General features: G+C 37.6%; 1 protein-coding gene across 4 annotated transcripts in view; it reads left to right on the forward strand.

Annotated features, from left to right (window-relative positions):
• LOC106060865 (protein O-mannosyl-transferase TMTC3-like) overlaps nucleotides 1-21,678 on the forward strand; it is a 162,037-nt gene that overhangs the window by 16,209 nt on the left and 124,150 nt on the right. For all 4 annotated transcript variants that reach the window (XM_056033756.1, XM_056033754.1, XM_056033753.1 and 1 more), the window contains exons 2-3: nucleotides 6,241-6,426; nucleotides 21,261-21,397. In XM_056033756.1, the coding sequence (XP_055889731.1) occupies nucleotides 6,241-6,426; nucleotides 21,261-21,397 (323 nt within the window). The remainder of the gene's footprint in view (nucleotides 1-6,240; nucleotides 6,427-21,260; nucleotides 21,398-21,678) is intronic.

The raw sequence follows: 21,678 nt of genomic DNA on the forward strand, positions 1-21,678 counted from the left end.
CCTCAAAGCGGTTTGTTAGTTTCAATTGGAACTGTGCTGCAATATTGCCGTCTTTAAGCTTCTCTACATTAAATGGGCGGGGTCGTGTGGCTCGTTTTGGTTGGCGTTTCAGTCGGAACTTACATTTGCCACTGACAAGGTAGTGGTCTGAGCTGATATCCGCTCCTCTGCGGGTCCGCACGTCTAACAGAGATGACCTCCATCGTTTGGAGATGCAAATGTAATCTATCTCGTTGAAGGTTTCTCCATTTGGTGATCGCCATGTTTTTTTTGTGTATTTGTTTGTGCTTAAAATATGTGTTTCCAACTGAAAGGCTGTTGGATGCGCAGAGAGAAATCTAGCGCTCGCCATTATCACTGATGTTTTCTGCAGAGCCATATGGTCCCATTACATATAATGTATTACCTAACTAAAATATCTACAATAATTCTACTTATATAAAATACACTACTGTTTTACGTGGTAAAAAGAACTCAAATACTCCTTGTTGTTTCTGAATTTTGTAAATCGATTTTTCTAAAATTCAACCATGAATTGGTAGCAAAAATGTATTGCAAGTAATATTAACCTGAATAAAGAAAATAATTATACAAAGTCTTCCTCTACATGGATGTAAAAAGGAATGAAAACCTCTAGTTGGTAGGCCTATAAATGTTAAAAAACAATTAGACCTATCATTTAAATTTAAATTTGTCACTTCTATCAATTCATTTTTTATATGTCATGTAAAGCCAAGAGCTAATCATACCTATCACAACTATTTCAAAATTAGTTTTTTCATCTTCTAGGACAAAAATAATTTCTGGTCACAATGCCTTCGTTTCAGAAGATTAATGAGTGGATTGTTTCACATGGTTACACAGATCCATTTCTTCTGGTCCTTAAATGTGTGTCCAGTGGCCTTCGAGCTCCTTAACTGTCTCTTTCAGAGACCATCTGCTTCCAGCTACTTTCCTCTATGCTAGTGAGGGCAAAATGGTATCTGAGTTAATCTATATATCACTGTTACGCCTAAAGAGTGGTTTTGGTCTGCAAAATCTCCAAAATACCTAGCGCTGACTTGATGTCTAAAAATACAAGATCTACGTAATTTCCTATCATATTTCACAAAAAAACTGTAGATCACATTAGTATGATGTCAGATTACATACCAACATTACATACCAACATTATTCTAAATAATTAGATATAGCAAAAATTGTCTTTTTATTGTCTATCTAATGGTCTTAGTTGCTGCACATAAAAATTATATATATATATATATATATATATATATATATATATATATATATATATATATATATATATATATATATATATATATTTATGTGTCAGACGCGAATAGCCCAATTTTTCAGTAAAAGAAATGTGCAATGTTGGACTAGTCCGTTTCGTTTCTTTGATTAAAAAGTATTGGGCCGGAAGTCGCTTTTTTCCTTATATATCTTTGCATTTATCAGTTCTCTTTTTAAATTAAACTGACATTATTATGCTATAATTTTAAGTGTGCCTGATAGAGAAAAAAAATCTGCACAAGAATACGGGTAGTTGGGATATAACCCGATAGAGGCTATAAAATAAAAGACCTGAAACTAGCTCGTGAAACTATATATTCAGAGACCAAAAAACCCAAAAGAATCACACTAGCGGAGACGTTTTAAAATGTTATCTTCAAACGTTTTGACCCATATTATTGCATGCGCCCCCGCAAAAACAGTCTATATTTAACAAGGTTCTTATTAGAAGATAAAACGGCGTCTCCTACGTAAGATATTTTAATTTTTATAGGCCCCTACATGTAATTTAATATTATTCAGATAAATTACACTGAAAATAAAACATTTTTTCACCGCCCCCTCTCCTTGTTGGTCGTTGGCTTGTCGCTCCAAACAACTAGTGCAACTGAAGGCGTTTTATATTTTTAATAAATAAACTTTAAATAACTTACAAAACTTCTTATGTGAACATAAACTCAATATAACTGTTATTTCAATATTCACACATTTAACTTGAAATAGAGACCCTAATATTTATGAAATAAACTGATATTTAAAAGAAATCTAGCTCAGGACAAAACAACGTCTTTACTCTTTTATGTCTCAAGATCGTCTGCCGTTTCACTAATTTAATCATCCTCAACACCAATCAATTGCTTAACCTCTTCTTACCGTCGCCTAGGAAGAACACACACTTTATGACACCCCGTTTTGTCAGGAAGTTGCTTCCCCCACTCCCCTAGATATATTTTCTAGAAGTAGATCTATACTGATTCTATCTTACAATTTGAATTCAACGTGAATATTTATGATTATATAGATTACAGATTTATAACTAGATTTTATAGATCTATAACTATTATGAATGACAAAGCCCATGGTAGGCCTATGTGTGAGATCAATTTTTCAAAGCAACTATAATTAATGGACTTCATCTAATACAAGTTCATTCATATATTCACATACGATTTTTTAATATATTCTTAAGCTTAGCATTATTTTGGACCAAAGTCTCACAACGACTGATGAGAGAAATTAGGTATAAACATCAGGAGAAAACACGACCCCTTAACTCAAGAAAACATTAAGAAATTAAAACAGACACAAAATAGACAGTGAGATTCATAACAAACGAAAATTCACAATTGATTACAGTTACACCTTTTTAAAAACACCTTTTAAAAAATCATTCATTAACTGTTTTAAAATCACAATTTTTATTTCTACAATTATTTTTGTGTGTGAAATTGTATATCGGAAAATGCCGGGTACTTGAAGTAAGCTAGTCCTAAAAAAAATACACAGATCTTGGGTAAAAGACTCGTCAAATAAAGTACTGTAAAATGTGTAGTTTCACGAGCTTGTTTCAAGTCTTTTCTTTTTATAGCCTCTATCGGGTTTGATCCCAACTACCCGTATTTTTGTGCAGATTTTTTTTCTTTCAGGTACACTTAAATTTACAGCCTAATAATGTCTGTTTAATTTAAAATGAAAACTGAAAAATGCAAAAGATATATAACGAAAAAGGTACTTCTGGCCCAATTTCTAATCCTAGTTTTAAACCAAAGAAACGAAACGCATAAGCGCAACATAACCCATTGGTTTATTTTCTTTCAGAAGTTAGTTAACCAATGTGAGTAATAAGCCAGAAGACCCACTACTCTTTTCTTTTCAAGCATGTTAACAAGTATGGGTAATTCCCTTAAAGCGCAGAATCCTTACGATTCGGCTTAAGTTGTCTTTTGGAGAACTTTTATCCTAACAGTCTCAATAGGGTTTGTTGGACTAGTCCGTTTCGTTTCTTTGATTAAAAAGTATTGGGCCGGAAGTCGCTTTTTTTATTTATTTATTTTATGAGTATTTTACCCAAGATCTGTGTTGTTTTTTTAGGACTAGCTTATTTCATGTACCCGGCATTTTCCGATACACAATTTCATACACAAAGTAATTGTTGAAAAAAATTGTAGTGATTTTAAACTTTAAATGATTACTTAAAAAGGTGTTACTCTAATCAATTTGAATATTATTTTGTTATGAATGTCACTGTTTATTTTGTGTCTGTTCTAGTTTCTTAAATTTTTCTTGAGTAAAGGGGTCGTTTTTCTCCTAATGGGTATACCCGATTTCTCCAAGCAGCCTTTGTAAAATATTGGTCCTAAATAATGCTATGTTTATAAACGAAAAATCGCATGGCTGCATTATGATGAATGTACGTGTTAGTTCAATATATTTTATATTACTAGGTAACTATAAATAATCGCATAAATAAATGTAAGTTTAATTTTTTTTTCTGTTAGATAAAGTCATATGGCAAATGTTTGTTTATATCCTAATTCTAAAAAGGAATAATAATAGAATTATACAGTAAAAATAATCACTAAGTTTTTCTTTTAAAAGTTTTGAAAGTCTAACTGAGTTTGTGTTTTTGCAGATGTACACAAGCTACACTATGAGTCAGTCCATCTCTTCTAACTATTTAGAAATGAGAGTAAAAATGTAGGCTTCGATATTTTTAGCCTGAATTTAAGAAGTTACAATCTTCAAACAACTAATATATTGCCTCTTCCATAAAACTTTGTACTTAGAAAATAAATTTATCCAATGCTCGAAATCCTGCTTGTATACTTAGGCCCTATTTAAATCGATCCGGTATCAATGTATTAAGTAGCAATAACCCCGCAAAAAAAAAAAAAAAATTAAATGAAAGAAGATTGAGATATACATATATTTTTGTGACGGTACGCACCGGTAGGCCTACGGGGTACCGGCACCTTTTTTCAATGTCGGAAAAAATGATTACTTTTCTTGTAATTCAACGTTAATTGTTAATTTATTATTAGTTGAAAGTTAGGCAATCTATCACTGAGCACAGGAGCCTCTTTTTTATTTTTACAAAATAAAAAGAACTTTATATACTTTCAGCCGACATGCCGTATTAGTAAAAACACCTCTATGTGAACTTCTCAATCATCTAGAGTCTTAAACAGTCATTATTTTAGACTAGATTTAAGTAGAGTCTAGACCTAGATTTAATAGGCCTATTATTATAAAAAAAATAAATCAGTCATTATAGACATCATTCGCAATTTTATTTTTAGGTCTAGGCATTGAAAAGTAAATCTATTAATAAACTAAAATCGATCTAAGTCTAAGTACTAACTTATTAAATAAGTCATTATAAGTAGAAGTATTATAATAAATATTGTATAGATCTAGATTGACTATATTATAGATAGATCTATAGATAGATCTCTAGTCTAGTAGATTAAGTATAGAGTATAGTAAACGTATTACAGTATTATTAAATCTATGTCTTATGTCTATGTCTATATCTAATTAATTCTAATAAACTAATAATTAAAAAACTTTAGTCTTTATTAATATCTAGACTTTTTTCTTATAAAAACGGACTGTAGGCATAGCATAGGCTAGACTCGGCAATCTAGTCTCAAGATAGAATCTATACTATTACTAGATCTATTCGATTTTTATATATAGATCTAGACTAGAATTAGATTATAGATCTAAATATACTAATGGAGAGATGATATGAGGTGTTAGCTAATAGCGTTGCTCAAGAAACAAACCTGGGTTTTTCTAAACTCTAATACTTGGTATGTAATAGTAAAACAGCACCTACCTAAATAAATCGTAACTAGCAATCAAAAACCTATATTTATTGTAGTATATATAGGTCTGTGGTTGTATTTTATATAGCCTTCGTAACTTTTTCTATAGAGAAATGACTTTTTGTAATTTCTTTTACTGAAAATTGGGCTATTCGCGTCTGACACATATATAAATTTTATGTTCAGCAACAAACCCTATTGGCTTTGTTGCTGAGCATAAAAATTATATATGTGTCTGTGTCCCTTTCGTAGACCCCTGGGGGTCTATATAGACCACTTTGGGAATCACTGATCTAGATCTATACAATATTCATTATAATACTTCTACTTATTTAATAAGTTAGTACTTAGACTTAGATCTATAATAGTTTATTAATAGATTTACTTTTCAATGCCTAGACCTAATAATACAATTGCTAATCATATGTCTAATTTGAGTGCATCTCTGTTGAGGATCTCCCTTATACATGTATACATTTGATTGCATCCCCTAGAGATGCTATAACGTCCGTAAGTCCTAGTCTGCCAGTTGGTTTTGGATACCAAATGCTGCATGATTCTTTTTTTGTTTTGTTTTCATGACATAGTTGATGGCAGCAGAAAGAGAAATGGGGATATTATAAGATAAACCCTTGTGTCACACCGGACTCAATGTTAAAGAACACATTTATTCCATCTTGTGTTCTAACAGCAAAGTTATTTGCTGTAGAGATTTTGCATAATATAGGCAAATTGTTATGGGATGTCGTATACTCTTGTTATTCACGGGGGCACCGTGAATCGAAATTTGGCCATAGCCGTGAGGAATATGAGTCAACAGGACAGTGGTCTGTCCTGCACTGTGCTATAATAGCTTGCTCAGCCCTGGACAGCCTCCATCACGGGGAAGTGCGGTCAGGGCGCCTCATGCGCTCCCAGACTCCACGGGCTTTTTGGGACTTGTCCTAGCACTCAAAACACTATGAAAAGACTTGTATTTATGGGTATAAAAATATGTATCCTGTATTTCAGAAAATTATTCGTTTGACACTTCAGATTAAGATTTATCAATTAAGATTTATCTATTTAGACTTTCTTAAAATATGTATTACAAGAAATTTTTTATACTTCTCAGATGGAAAATTTTGCCAAGTTATCCTTTATCTTGTGTGCAGTTGTTGCTACAATATATCACAATGCATTATGGTGTGGATTTGTATTTGATGATATGTCTGCAATAGTGGAGAATAAAGATCTTAGACCAAATACACCATTTTCAGACTTATTTTTGAACGATTTCTGGGGCACACCAATGCATAAGGTATTTCCCTTTTGTGTGTGTTGTTTTTGTAAGACTTTGTTTATGCAGTTTAGAGGTACAGTAAGCTAAGCAAATAATAATAATAAGGCTAGTCTTCGAGTCCGAAGATTAGTGAGGAATACAGTACTTCCCGTGGCTGTGACAACTGTGACCTACATATTTTGCCACATCCAGGGCAAGCATAACCATTGTCCGCAGGTGATCGATTTAGATTTTCTTTTCGCCGTCTTCGTCTGTCCTAGGCATCGGATTTTCTTTTGGTCTCAAATGTGTATCCCGCGGCTTTTGTGAGTGACCTCCAGCTGTCTCGTTCCGATGCCGCATGCAACCAGGTGCTCTCTTCTATGTCAGCCAAGGAAAGTTGACGCGTTTCCGAGGTGCACCTCTGTTACGTCGACCACCTTTTAGCTCACCAAAAAAAGACTGCCTTTGGCATACGTTCGTCTCCCATACGGGATACGTGCCCTGCCCAGTGCAACTGTCGGACCATAAGAAGACCCTCTATACTGTCCATACCGGCGTTGGCAAGGACATCGCTGTTTGTTGTGCGGTCCTGCTACCGTATGTCCATGATGGAGCGGAAGCATCTTTGGTGAAAGCACTCAAGAAGTCTTAGTTGTTTTCTGTAAAGTTTCCATGTCTCAGAGCCATAATGAATATATTAATTGCAATATTAAATGTCAGAAAGTAACCATTTTAGAGGTTACACTGAAAAGACTTTCTTCCAAGCCTATAATAGCCCAATAGTTTTACACGAAAGAAGCAATGTAAAACGTTAAGACGTGAGCTGTGGTTTTCTATAGGCCTACAGTTTCTGTTTTTATCGCCATGTACAATTACATTGAGAACTGACAGAACGAAAAAGCAACTCTTCGGATTGATAGTCTTTACCCGATCGTTCATTTTCGAAATTACAACAATATTTCCAAAATGACTTCGGGTATATATCCTTCCTTAACAAATTATTCATCCTAGCGAGGCTCGGTCACCTGATATTCCTATACTCTTAAGCGAGCAATTCTTATATGTATGTATGTATGGCCCGCTCTGGGTCCAACGGATGGTCACGCTGAGCTACCAGCATAGGCTTTCGACCTATGCTGGAGGGCAGTGGCCGGAGGGCCTATCAGAGGGCTGCTGTATTGGTCACATGTCCGGTGCGGCAGCTGACTGAGTATAGCACCTGTGTAGCCCTGGCGGGCTCATTCTGGACATCCGAATGGCTCGTCTCCTTGTTGGACTCGATGGCGGGTGGGGAGTACATGTGCCGAACTACAAGAAATGTCTATGGACAAAAAAAAAATACCCCCCCCCCCTCAGATTTGAGTCTGAGCAAGAGACGCCGCGTAGACAAAAAAAAAAAAAAAAGGAGAAGGCCACACGAAGCTGTACTACATAGCCATCATTTTTGGTGGTCAGGTGCAGCGAGGAGGGAAAAAGCCTGACAAAGATAAGCCCTTTTCTCATCTACAAGGGACTTGTAGTGGGAGAGCCCAAGACTGAATCTAAGCTGGAATTTCTCGTAGAAGTTGATAGTAAGATACACTCTGATGGGCTTCTACGATACAGAAGAATCTGTGATCTCCAAGTAGAAGTCATGCCACACCAGAGTTTGAACACCACCAATCAGCTCTAGAGACCTGCTGGAATGTTCCGTGAAGGAAATAGTGGAGGGAATTGAAGGAGTCACCCATGCCCGGAGCATTACCAGGCGCGGGAATGGTGAGGAGGTCAAAACCGCCACTATTATCCTCACATTCGGAGCTAGGACACCGCCAGAGTATGTGAAGGCAGATTACCTACGAGCCCCAGTGAGGTACTATATACCTAACCCTATGAGGTGCTTCAAGTGCCAGAGTTATGGATATGGCACTGCAGACTGCAAGAGGAACACTGTGTGTGCCAGATGTGCTTGCGAGGGTCATTAGGACAAGGGCTGCACAGCCCAGCTCAAATGCCAAAACTGTCACGGTAGCCACTCAGCCTACTCCAAGGACTACACAGGAGTACAAGGCAAGAAATGTATGGGCCTATTCGGCTTGACAAAGACCTACGCCCAGGCAGTGGTAAAGATAGGGAAATCCATAGCCACACAGACGGACACATTGACCCAACCAACCCCTCCTCCTCCTCCAACGCAGAAGAAAACAACGCCACAAAATACACCTCCGAAGAGAAAAAAAAAGAGAAAAAAAGCCCTTTTGTCATGCTAAAGAATAGGTTCTCTTTGCTCGCTGATGAGAGCATGGAGACTGAGCAGGATGTCAAAACCAACACTCCGGGAGAACTCGGAGACATTATGTCTGACACAGGTTCTCCTCAGAGAACCCAGCCAGACACCCCAACCTCTACTGAGTTAGAGGTTGACCAACTCCCTAAGGGGAGAAATGAAATAAAAGATACCCGAAGTGAGGGAGGAGGAAATAGCCTCCGCTCTAACCAGAGGGATCTCCCCTCTCCAGAGAGAAGGACTTCTCCCAAAAGGGGGGGGGGTGTCCTCCTCTCCACCTAAACCTAAGTCTAAAAATACTAGTCAATGGAATAATGGGAAACCCCTCCGGGGGCCTCCGAAGGCCTAATAGCTCCAAGTAGGTCATTTAGAATAAGCCATGAATTCCAGAATTGTGCAGTGCAACTATAGAGGCCTCAAGGCCAATTATGAAGAAGTGCAGCTACTGATGGACTCTGAGACTCCTGTAGCTGTCTGCTTACAGGAAACATTTCTGAAAGATAGCATCAGTTTTCGAAGCTACTGTGCTTACAGCAGGAATGTTGAGGATGCGGAGAGAGCATTAGGTGGAGTCTGTATCCTTGTAAAGGACAGCGTGTTTCGTACATCACCTATCCCAAGTCTCCATGTAAAGGCTGGAGAACTCTCCATGGACATAAGAATGAAAAAACTTTAAAAAAAAAGCTTAAGGGACACCTTCCGTGCTTTGTAAGGGAATTCCTAAAAGACCGGAAATTTCAGGTTCGAGTGGGCAACTCCGCTTCTGACACTTATGACCAGGTGTACCCTAGGGCAGCATTCTTTCAGTCACCCTGTTTAACATTAAAATAAACAGCATAGAGTGCTCTCTGTATGTTGATGATTTTGTCATTTTTACATATGGGAAAAACATGAATACTTTAGAAAGAAAATTACAGTTATGTTTAAACAAAATTCAAAATTGGGCAAACGATAATGGTTTAAATTTTCGGACTCCAAAACAGTTAGTATCCATTTTGTAATTTAATGGGAATCCACCCAGACCCTGAACTATTTATACACAAAAAGAAGATCCCAGTCGTGAATACTACTACTACTACATACTTAGAGTACTCAGACATACGGACTGGGGAGCTGACAGAGATACCTTGCTTCTGCTATATCGAAGTTTAATCCGATCCAAGTTGGATTACGGATCCATAATATATGGAGGAGCTAGGAAATCTTATCTAAAAATACTGGAACCCATACAAAATGCTGCCCTGCGTCTCTGTCTTGGCGCGTTTCGTACATCACCAATCCCTAGTCTCCATGTGGAGGCTGGAGAACTCCCCATGGACATAAGAATGAAATGCAATGCAGTATATAGTCAAGCCAAAATCCAACCCCACGAACCCTGCTTTCGACTCCATATTTAACCCTACAGAGGTAGAACTATACAGTCGAAGGCCTAACGTCATACAGCTGTTGGGCCTTCGAATGAGAGAACCCATCCAAAATTTAACCCCACTTATTGACCAATGGAGGCTGAGACTGACAACAAACTCAGGCAGATTGTGGAGGATGTCAGGTGGCGGCCCACATCTAAGGGTCTGACGTCGCGTGGTAGCACCACCATGTCCAGACTTAGAATTGGCCACACATACATCACGCACTCTTTTGTGCTGAAGAGAGAGGAGCCCCCACTTTGTGAGTACTGTGACTCTCGCCTCACTGTGGAACATATCCTCATTGATTGCCCCAGATACAGGATGTCAGGGAGAAAGTTTTTAGAGCACACAACTTAAAAACACTATTCGACAATGTCGACCCTGGGAAGGTACTGAGCTTTGTCCGGGAGGTGGGGTTGTCTACGAAGATCTGACTTTTTAAAATTGTGAACATATAATATTTACGTAAGATTTTTACCAAATTATTAAATTTGTACTACCTTTACTATTTTAACCGTGAATAGACCTTGTTTTAAATGATTTAACTGTATAGAATTTAGCCCTTGTTATATAAAGGGAGAGTGGTCCTTAAGGGATTACGGGAAGAACATGGCCTAAATTGTGCCGATGTGCCTAAACTCAAACTCAAACTCAGGAGTCATAAAAAGGATCCCACTTCTGACACCAGTTGTATTTAATGTCACTATTCAGACTTTCTGCAAACTGCACCATGCAACAACAACCAACTCAAAGAACTTGACAAATCAGGACTCCAAAATAACGTAATGGTTTAATGTCAAATAGATCAATGCCAATACCATATAATTGGCAACTTGTAACACAGACTGTACAATGTTCTAGTTATCTGAACTGTCGTGACGTACTGAACTGATTCGTAGATCGGGAAATTGTGTCTGACTCGACCCTCGCTCTTTATATAGGGTCCCTAATGGCTTTCTAGAACCGGACGTAACATCGCTCGACTCTTTTGGTTAATCACGTGACCACATCCAACGTGCCTGGTCTGAGTAGTATTCACTCGTGTTTTTTTTGTGTACTTCGTAAGTCACTGCAGTTGACGGTCTCGGTTCGTCACGGTTGACTGCACCTCTAGCGCTGGCCTGGGTCGATTTGCGTCGACTGACACCACACACACTACTACCCCCATCCGTGTTACCACCAGGTTTATAACCATATTTTTAAACTAGTCCACCGGCGGCGTTGCATACGCCGCTATTTTGCAGGGCTGTCCTTTGGTAACCGCAGTGGGCTCCGCACTTATGCGGCCGCAGTGGGCTCCGCACTCTCATAGGACCCGCGCTAATTCTAGATGTATAAATTATTAAATTAAACCACTGTATAACTTATAACAGATTTCCCGCGGTCTCCTGTCGATTTACCAGGAGCTCCTGGAAATCTCCTGAAATTGCAAAGTATACGAACAAGTCATGGAAATCTCCGGAAATTATTAAAAATCTTTTGAAAACTCATACAAATCTCATGAAATATATAGACAAAAATTGTCATTTTGTGGTGTCATTCAATATGGAAAAACGCCAATTCTATGTGCAGTATACAAAAACGGCATTATGCATTAGCCGTAATTGTGTAATCTGGTGAAAGAAGCTTCTCGCGCCTCAAACTAATGAAGAATTACTTGAGGTCAACAATTCTCGTCGATAGATTGAAACATTTGGTAATTCTTGCTATTGAGCGTGATCTATGTAGGAAATAAAACTTTTATGATATACTTTATGACTTCGCTACACGAAAGGCTCGTAAGGTAATTCTGTACGTAGTAAAGAATGAATAAAATGCAAAGGCGAATTTATTTTGTAATACAAACTCTAAATTTTCACTTATTATCCGTATCCCTACCCTTACTGGTCCCCGCAAATGTTAGGGCCGGCCCTGGTTGTGCAAGTAAGGCATAGATAAGCTGTGTTATGACCATTTCCTATGTTTTGGTATGGGACAGTAGACTTCGAAGCTTAAACACATTGCAATAATTCACCAGCAAAATAATAACAAAGTAAAAGCTACCTACGGGTGTACGCAATATAAGTGTAAACAATTTATAAAGCCTTTAAAACACAATAACTAATCATACATAAAGATATTTAATTTCATTATTTTTCTTCCATATTTTCATAATGGATCAATGTACAATAAGATGGTGCGCAAATGTTTAATTACGCCAATTGTTAAAACTTTTCTTGTTTGCGAAGAAATGTCTTAGTGTACTGCTGTGAGCCTAGTGACGTAAGCGGTGTCAAGTTTTTTTCCCATTGACGTCATATCCTATACTCTTAAACGAGCAATTCTTGTATGTATGTATGTATATATATATATATATATAATATCAGGTGACCGAGCCTCGCTCGGATGAATAATTTGTTAAGGAAGGATATTTACCCGAAGTTATTTTGGGAATATTGTTGTAATTACGAAAATGAACTATCGGGTAAAGACTATCAATCCGAAGAGTTGCTTTTTAGTTCTTTCAGTTCTCAATGTAATTGTACATGGCGATTAGAATAGAAAGTCACCCCAACAGTAGGCCTATAGAAAACCACAGCTCACGTCTTAACGTTTTACATTGCTTCTTTCATGTAGAACTATTGGGCTATTATAGGCTTGTAAGAAAGTATAACTTCTAAAATGGTTACTTCATGACATTTAATACTGCAATTAGTATATTTATTATGGCTCTGAGACATGGACACTTTACAGAAAAAACTAAGACTTCTTGAGTGCTTTCACCAAAGATGCTTGCGCTCCATCATGGACATACGGTGGCAGGACAGCACTACATACAGCGATGTCCTTGCCAACGCCGGTATGGACAGTATAGCGGGACTTCTTATGGTCCGACAGTTGCACTGGGTAGGGCACGTATCCCGTATGGGAGACGAACGAATGCCAAAGGCAGTCTTTTTTTGTGACCTAAAATGTGGTCGACGTAACAGAGGCGCTCCACGGAAATTCTTCAAAGACCAGCCTAGTCGTCAACTTTCCTTGGCTGACATAGAAGAGAGCACCTGGTTGCATGCGGCCTCAGAACGAGACAGCTGGAGGTCTCTCACGAAGGCCGCGAGATACACATTTGAGACCAAAAGAAAATCTGCTGCCGAGAACAAACGCAGACGGCGAAAAGAAAATCTAAATCGGCCACCTGCGGACAATGGTTATGCTTGCCCTGGATGTGGCAAAATATGTAGGTCACAGTTGGGGCTGCACAGCAAAGGGAAATACTGCATTCCTCACTTATCTTCGGACTCGAATTTCATACCATTTTGCAAGAATATCGCTATTTGTATTGTGGTCTTTGGTAAAGTCTTAGTTGCTTTCTATAAAGTACTCATGTCTCAGATCCACATAGAGGGGTTGAGAGAATACTGGTTGACACTGATTTTTGTAGACAGGAGGAGCGATTTATTTCGCCACACTCTCGCTTGGAGGCGTCCAAAAGCACGACTATCCATGATCACATATCAACCTCTCTTTAAAGCAATGCGTCAATTGATAAAATGCTTCCCAGATTATGTGAAGTTATCTACCACTTTAAGGGAAGTCTATGCGCAGTTATCTTTGGGCTGAGTAGGTTTTATTGGATGACTTTTGGAACATGACTTCTGTTTTACCGAGGTTTATAGGTTAACAAATAAAAAAAAGGCAGCAGCGTGATGAAAATTCGTTGACCGCGAGCTGGATATCATCAGGGCCAGCCCTAGGCCTATGCTGTCAGAGTGGTGGACTCCGAAGGTTCAAAAGCCCCGCGCTAATTCTAGGTGTAAATTATTAAATTAAACCATTATAATTTATAATAGGGTTCCCGTGGTCTCCTTGTTTTCAAGGAGCTCCTGGAAATCACCTGAAACTCATAAAAATGTCCTTAAAAAGACAAAATTGTCACTTTGGGGTGTCAATCAATATGGTAAACGCCAGTCCTACGCGTGATATAAAAAAACGGCATCGTCAGCTTTCATTTAATAAAAATGTAATGCAAATACGAATTTATTTTCTAATACAAAATCTTTATTTTCACTTATTATCTTTATCTCTACCCTTACTGGTCCGCGCGCAATTCTCACATTTCACATAGGGCCCCGCAAATGTTAGGGCCGGCCCTGATTGTGCAAGTAAGGCATAGATATGCTGTGTTATGACCATTTCCTATGTTTTGGTATTGGACAGCAGACTTCGAAGCTTAAACACATTGCAATAATTCACCAGCAAAATAATAACAAAGTAAAAGCTACCTACGGGTGTAAGCAATTAAAGTGTAAATAACTTATAAAGCCTTTAAAACACAATAACTAATCTTACATTAAGATATTTAATTTCATTATTTTTCTTCCATAAATTCCTAATGGATCAATGTACAATAAGATGGTGCGCAAATGTTTAATTACGCCAATTGAATCATTAAAACTTGTTCTTGTTTGCGAAGAAATGTCTTAGTGTACTGCTGTGAGCCTAGTGACGTAAGCGGTGTCAAGTTTTTTTTCCCATTGACGTCATACAGAAAATTTCATTCATAAAACATTCTAGCCAAAATAAATGTTTCGATAATGAGCCATTTTCAAACCGATATAACGGTCGACCTCGAGTTTTCCCGAAGTGGCCAGTGAGTTGAGAATTTTTTTCTCACTATTATGCACATACCGTGAACTTTTAAAGAAAATCGTTAGAGCCGTTTTCGAAATAAAATTTATATATATATATATATATATATATATATATATATATATATATATATATATATATATAAATATATATACATACATACAAGAATTGCTCGCTTAAGAGTATAGGATATATATATATATATATATATATATATATATATATATATTATTTCAAAAACGGCTCTAACGATTTTCTTTAAAATTTCAAGGTATGGGCATATATCGGTTTGAAAATGCCTCATTATCGAAAAATTAATTTTGGCTAGAATGTTTTATGAATGAAAATTTTCCATGACGTAAACGGGAAAAACGCTGCTTACGTCACTAGGCTTATCGCAGTACACTAAAATATTTCTTTGCAAACAAGAACAAGTTTTAAAGAACCATTAGACCTAATTAAACATTTGCGCACCATCTTACTGTAGATTGATTTATTATTTGAACTATGAAAGAGAAGTAATGAAATTAAATGTACCGATGTATGATTAGTTATTGTGTTTTAAGTGCTTAATAAATTGTTTACTCTTTAATTGCGTAGAGTGGTGTAAATACCTTTTACATTGTTGTTTATTTTGCTGGTGACCTCCAGCTGTCTCGTTCTGTGCTATCTTCTATGTCAGCTAAGGCAAGTTGGCGCCTAAACTGGTCTTTTAAGCGTTACGGTGTTACGTCGACCACTTTTTAGCTCACCAAAAAAGACTGCCTTTGGCATACGTTCGTCTGAGATTCGTCTCCCATACAGGATACTGCTCTGTCCAGCGTAACTGTCGGACTTAAAGAATTCCATCTATACAAAGGACGCGGATACACAAAATAAAATCTGCTGCCGAGGACAGACGCAGACGCTAAAAGAAAATCTTAATCGATCATCGCGGACAATGGTTAAGCTTGCCCTGTATGTGGCAAAATATGTAGGTCACATCTGCAATCCTCATTAATTTTCGGACTCGAAGACAAGGCTTATTATTATTATTATTTTGCTGGTGAATTATTACCATTTGTTCATGCTTCGGTGTCTACTGTCCTGTACCAAAACAAAGGAAATGGTCATAACACAGCTTCTCTGCGCCTTACTTGCTCACACTAAACATGATATCCATCTAGCGGTCAACGAGTTTGCGTACGATGCAGCCTCTTTTGATTTAATTATAAACCTCGGTAAAAAGCTTGGATTTAGGGCGTGTTGACGCAAGGCTTAGGAGAGATCTGAATGGAGAGATCTGTAAAAGCAGTCCATATCCCTCCACGGGCTGTAGCACCACTGGGATGGATGGATGGATGACAAAAGCCGGTATGAACTTCTTATAGTCCCACAGTCAGGCTGGGCAGGGCACGTATCCCGTATGGGGGACGAACATATTTTTCGTCGAAACATATGTGCCCCACGGAAACATTTCTTTAGAAAACTAATGCAATGGTTTAAGTCTATTAAGAAAAAATTTGCCAAATCAATGGAGAGATCTGTAAAAACAGGCCATATCCCTCCACGGGCTGTAGCACCACTGGGATGGATGGATGGATGACAAAAGCGGTTATGAACTTCTTATAGTCCGACAGTCAGGCTGGGCAGGGCATGTATCTCGTATGGGGAACGAAGAATATTTTTTCGGCGTAACAGAGGTGCCCCACGGAAACGGTTCTTTAGAAAACTAATGCAATGATTTAAGTCTATTAAGAAATAAATTGCCATTTTACTTTGTCACAAGTGCCTGTTTTACCCTATAACGTAGAGATTTGCGTCACTTGATGTTTCGTACTAAAGCCATAATGAATGTATACTAATTCCATAATTAAATGTCTGAACGTAACCATCTAAGAAGTAACACTGCAAAGACTTTCTTCCAAGCCAATAATAGTAGGCCTACAATAGTTTTACGCAAAAGATGGATTGTAAAACTATAAGACGGATGTGAGATCTGGTTGGTCTAGAAGTCTAGACTATAGGAGGACTTAAGAGACTTTATATTTAATCGCGTGTGCAATTACATTTAGAACTAACAGAACACTAAAGCAACTCTTCAGATTAGTAGTCTTTATCTGATCGTTCATTTTTGTAATTACAACAATAGCCCAATAGTTTTACGCGAAAGAAGCAATGTAAAACGTTAAGACGTGAGCTGTGGTTTTCTATAGGCCTACTGTTGGGGGGACTTTCTATTCAAATCGCCATGTACAATTACATTGAGAACTGACAGAACGAAAAATCAACTCTTCGGATTGAGTCTTTACCCGATCGTTCATTTTCGTAATTACAACAATATTCCCAAAATGACTTCGGGTATATATCCTTCCTTCACAAATTATTCATCCGAGCGAGGCTCGGTCACCTGATATTGTAATATAAATTAGAAGAGCAAACAAACAAACTTTATCTGATCGTTCATTTTTGTAATTACAACAATAGCCCAATAGTTTTACGCGAAAGAAGCAATGTAAAACGTTAAGACGTGAGCTGTGGTTTTCTATAGGCCTACTGTTGGGGGGACTTTCTATTCAAATCGCCATGTACAATTACATTGAGAACTGACAGAACGAAAAATCAACTCTTCGGATTGAGTCTTTACCCGATCGTTCATTTTCGTAATTACAACAATATTCCCAAAATGACTTCGGGTATATATCCTTCCTTCACAAATTATTCATCCGAGCGAGGCTCGGTCACCTGATATTAGAAAATTACATTCCTAAAACATTCTAGCCAAGATTAATTTTTCGATAATGAGCCATTTTCAAACCGATATAACGGTCCACCTCGAGTTTTCCCGATGAGGCCAATGAGTTGAGAATTTTTTGTCACTATTATGCACATACCGTGAAATTTTAAAGATAATCGTTAGAGCCGTTTTCGAAATAAAATTTATATATATATAAATATATATACATACATACATTTATATAAGGATTGCTCACTTAAGAGTATAGGATATATATATATATATATATATATTTTATTTAAAAAACGGCTCTAACGATTTTCTTTAAAATTTCAAGGTACGTGTATATTAATAAGAAAAAAAATCTCAGCTGCCGGGCCTAACATTTGCGGGGCCCTATGTGAAATGGATGACCAGTTAGGGTAGGGATAAGGATAATAAGTGAAAATAAAGATTTTGTATTAGAAAATAAATTCGTATTTGCATTACATTTTTATTAACTGAAAGCTGACGATGCCGTTTTTTTTATATCACGCTGTCGTGAATTTGCTTGTTTGGATTGTCACCCCTTAGTGTTTATTTACATTTGTTAACCTGTGTACTGACCGTATTTCGTAATCCGTGTTGTGAACTCTACTATGTGTGTAGTTGTTTGTCATTCAGTGAAATAAAGCTTTGAATGTAACATGGTATTGTTATTATTAAGTACAACACACGCGTAGGACTGGCGTTTACCGTATTGATTCACACCCCAAAATGACAATTTTGTCTTTTTAAGGACATTTTTATGAGTTTCAGGAGATTTCCAGGAGCTCCTTGAAAACAAGGAGACCACGGGAACCCTATTATAAATTATAATGGTTTAATTTAATAATTTACACCTAGAATTAGCGCGGGGCTTTTGAACCTTCGGGGTCCACTGCGGCAGCATAGGCCTAAGGCTGGCCCTGATGATATCCAGCTCGCGTTCAACGAATTTTCATCACGCTGCTGATTTTTTTGGTTAACATATTGTCAATGACAGGTTGAATATTAGAGACTGATTGAATGGTGTAATACTGGGTTCTTACTTCCTGAAGTACTCTAGACACGTGACGAGACAAACACTATACGACTGACTCAAGTCCGTTCAGCAGACAACATGAAGTTTATTTACAACATAATAATAATATACTGCACTCCTTGTTAGTGCTACAAGTCAAGAAATAATAATCCTATCCGCATAACAGCGGTATCAAAAGTATCAATCATGTCTGTCAGTCACAAATCACGTCCGCATCTCAGCGGGTAACAATAAGAACAATTACTACTAGTGACACTGGAGCTTCAACTATAGATATCCATTGAAATACGATTAGTACCTTAATATTCAATAAGCACATAATGAAATCAACTCTCAAATATAATTAATCAACAATCATTAGTCCATCGACTTTCATGCTATATAGGCCTACATATATATACACCAGTCCAGGAAGAGACGTCCAACCTTCCTGTACCGGGAGCAAGACCTTACTGACTTGACTTGACTCTAAGTCAACTTTTCATTCTACTTCCTGTTTTCTACATCAGGAATTCCACGTGTCTTTTAAACTATTAACATGACGTGAACTTTAGATCATGCAATGTCAACTAAGACTGTGACACATATAAACCTCGGTAAAACAGAAGTCATGTTCCAGAAGTCACCCAATAAAACCTACAAAGATCACAGCGCATAGACATCCCATAAAGTGGTAGTTAACTTCACATTATCTGGGAAGCATAGTATCAAATGACGCATTGCTTTTAAGAGAGGTTGATATGTGATCAGGGATAGTCGTGCTTTTGGACGCCTCCAAGCGAGAGTGTGGCGAAATAAATAGCTCCGCCGGTCTACAAAAATCAGTGTCAACCAGTGATTCTCTCAACCCCTATATGTGGATCTAAGACATGAGTACTTTATAGAAAGCAACTAAGACTTCTTGAACGACTTCCCAAAGACCGCAATACAAACAGCGATATTCTTGCAAAATGGTATGAACTTCTAATAATCCGACAGTCACGCTTTGCAGGGCACTTATTCAGTATGGGGGAAGAACATATTTTTGGCAATCTTTTTTTTTTTAGTAAGCTGAAAGGTTGTCGGAGTAAAAGAGATGCCTCACAATAACGCGTCTTTAGAATACTAACGCGATGTTTTTAAGTCTCTTAGGAAAAAATGCGCGATTTTACTTTGTTACTAGGTGCCAGTTTTACACTATAACGTAGAGATTTTGCATCACTTGATGATTCTTACTAAAGTCATAATAATAAGGCTTGTCTTCGAGTCCGAAGATTAGTGAGGAATGCAGTATTTCCCGTGGCTGCGCAGCCCCAGCTGTGACCTACATATTTTGCCACATCCAGGGCAAGCATAACCATTGTCCGCAGGTGGTCGATTTAGATTTTCTTTTCGCCGTCTGCGTTTGTCCTCGGAAGCAGATTTTCTTTTGGTCTCAAATGTGTATCCCGCGGCCTTCGTAAGTGACCTCCAGCTGTCTCGTTCGGAGGCCGCATACAACCAGGTGCTCTCTTCTATGTCAGCCAAGGAAAGTTGACGCCTAAGCTGGTCTTTGAAGCGTTTCCGTGGGGCGCCTCTGTTACATCGACCATCTTTTAGCTCACCAAAAAAATACTGCCTTTGGCATACGTTCGTCTCCCATACGGGATACGTGTCCTACCCAGTGCAACTGTCGGACCATAAGAAGTCCCTCTTTACTGTCCATACCGGCGTTGGCAAGGACATCGCTGTTTGTTGTGCGGTCCTGCTACCGTATGTCCATGATGGAGCGGAAGCATCTTTGGTGAAAGCACTCAAGAAGTCTTAGTTGTTTTCTGTAAAGTTTCCATGTCTCAGAGCCATAATGAATATATTAATTGCAATATTAAATGTCAGAAAGTAACCATTTTAGAAGTTACACTGAAAAGACTTTCTTCCAAGACTATAATAGCCCAATAGTTTTACGCGAAAGAAGCAATGTAGAGCGTTAAGACGTGAGCTGTGGTTTTCTATAGGCCTACTGTTGGGGGGAATTTCTATCCTAATCGCCATGTACAATTACATTGAGAACTGACAGAACGAAAAAGCAACTCTTCGGATTGATAGTCTTTACCCGATCGTTCATTTTCGTAATTACAACAATATTCCCAAAATAACTTCGGGTATATATCCTTCCTTAACAAATTATTCATCCGAGCGAGGCTCAATCACCTGATATTTTAAGTATATGTGACAATTGATCATTCAGACACCTTTTTTTTTTAAAGCTATAGCTTACTTCGCCTGTAGTGAAATCCAGCTCTGAGTAGGGGATTTCGGTCGAAAATTAGCATACAAAATATTTAAAATTTTGATATTAAATTGATAAGCCAAAGATAAGTCAGAGATTGTTTGTAGTTTTTACTTTTTTGTTGTTGTGGCCGAAGGGTTGGGGGAATAGTAGAAGTGATACTAGAATTTAGAATTTAGAATTTATGTGTGCGTGTATGTGTCGTGCGATGGGTGTGTTATAGAGCGGGTCATTCCAATTCATATATGTTTGATAACGTAACGATTTGTAGGAGAAAAAACAAAAAAGGTGTTTCAGAGAGAGAAAGAAAGAAGGAGAGCGAGTGATAGGGAATGAGAAAGATTCTGCGTACAAATCAACGGGGTACCCGGTGTGCAATGCTAGCAGTGCTTATAAAAGGGAAATATAGTGAATATAAAAATATGCATAAAGTATATTAAAAGGCTCTCATAAAACTTCCAGAGTATACCCATGTCAAATAAGACATACCCAGTTTTACACTAATGTTGGTTCCCAATTTTGTTGCATTTTTTTTCCAGGAAAAAAGCCATAAGTCTTACCGACCTTTGTGTGTGGCAACCTTCAGATTAAACTATGCTCTTAGTGAACTAGAGCCATTAGGTTATCATTTATTGAACATCCTTTTGCATTCTGCTGTTTGCATTATATTTATGAGGTGAGTAATATAATTCTACAATTAGTGTGCTAATAGCAGATTCCCGGTATATCAATTCTGTAATATCATGACTCACACCACATGGTGGACTCTAGGGACAAGGAATAAGTAAGAATGACTGTAGAGAAAAAATATAATGTATTTTTAATGATTTAATTTCCATATGTGTGTTCTTTTACTAAACTTAACATATCAAACAGCACTGTTTCAAATTTTACTTAAATTGAATAAAATAAGTAAACAAGAAAACGATTAAAAAACAACAACAACAGTGCGACAGA

This window comes from Biomphalaria glabrata, chromosome 6, assembly GCF_947242115.1.
Source record: "Biomphalaria glabrata chromosome 6, xgBioGlab47.1, whole genome shotgun sequence".
In the NCBI taxonomy this organism is placed as follows: Eukaryota; Metazoa; Mollusca; class Gastropoda; family Planorbidae; genus Biomphalaria; species Biomphalaria glabrata.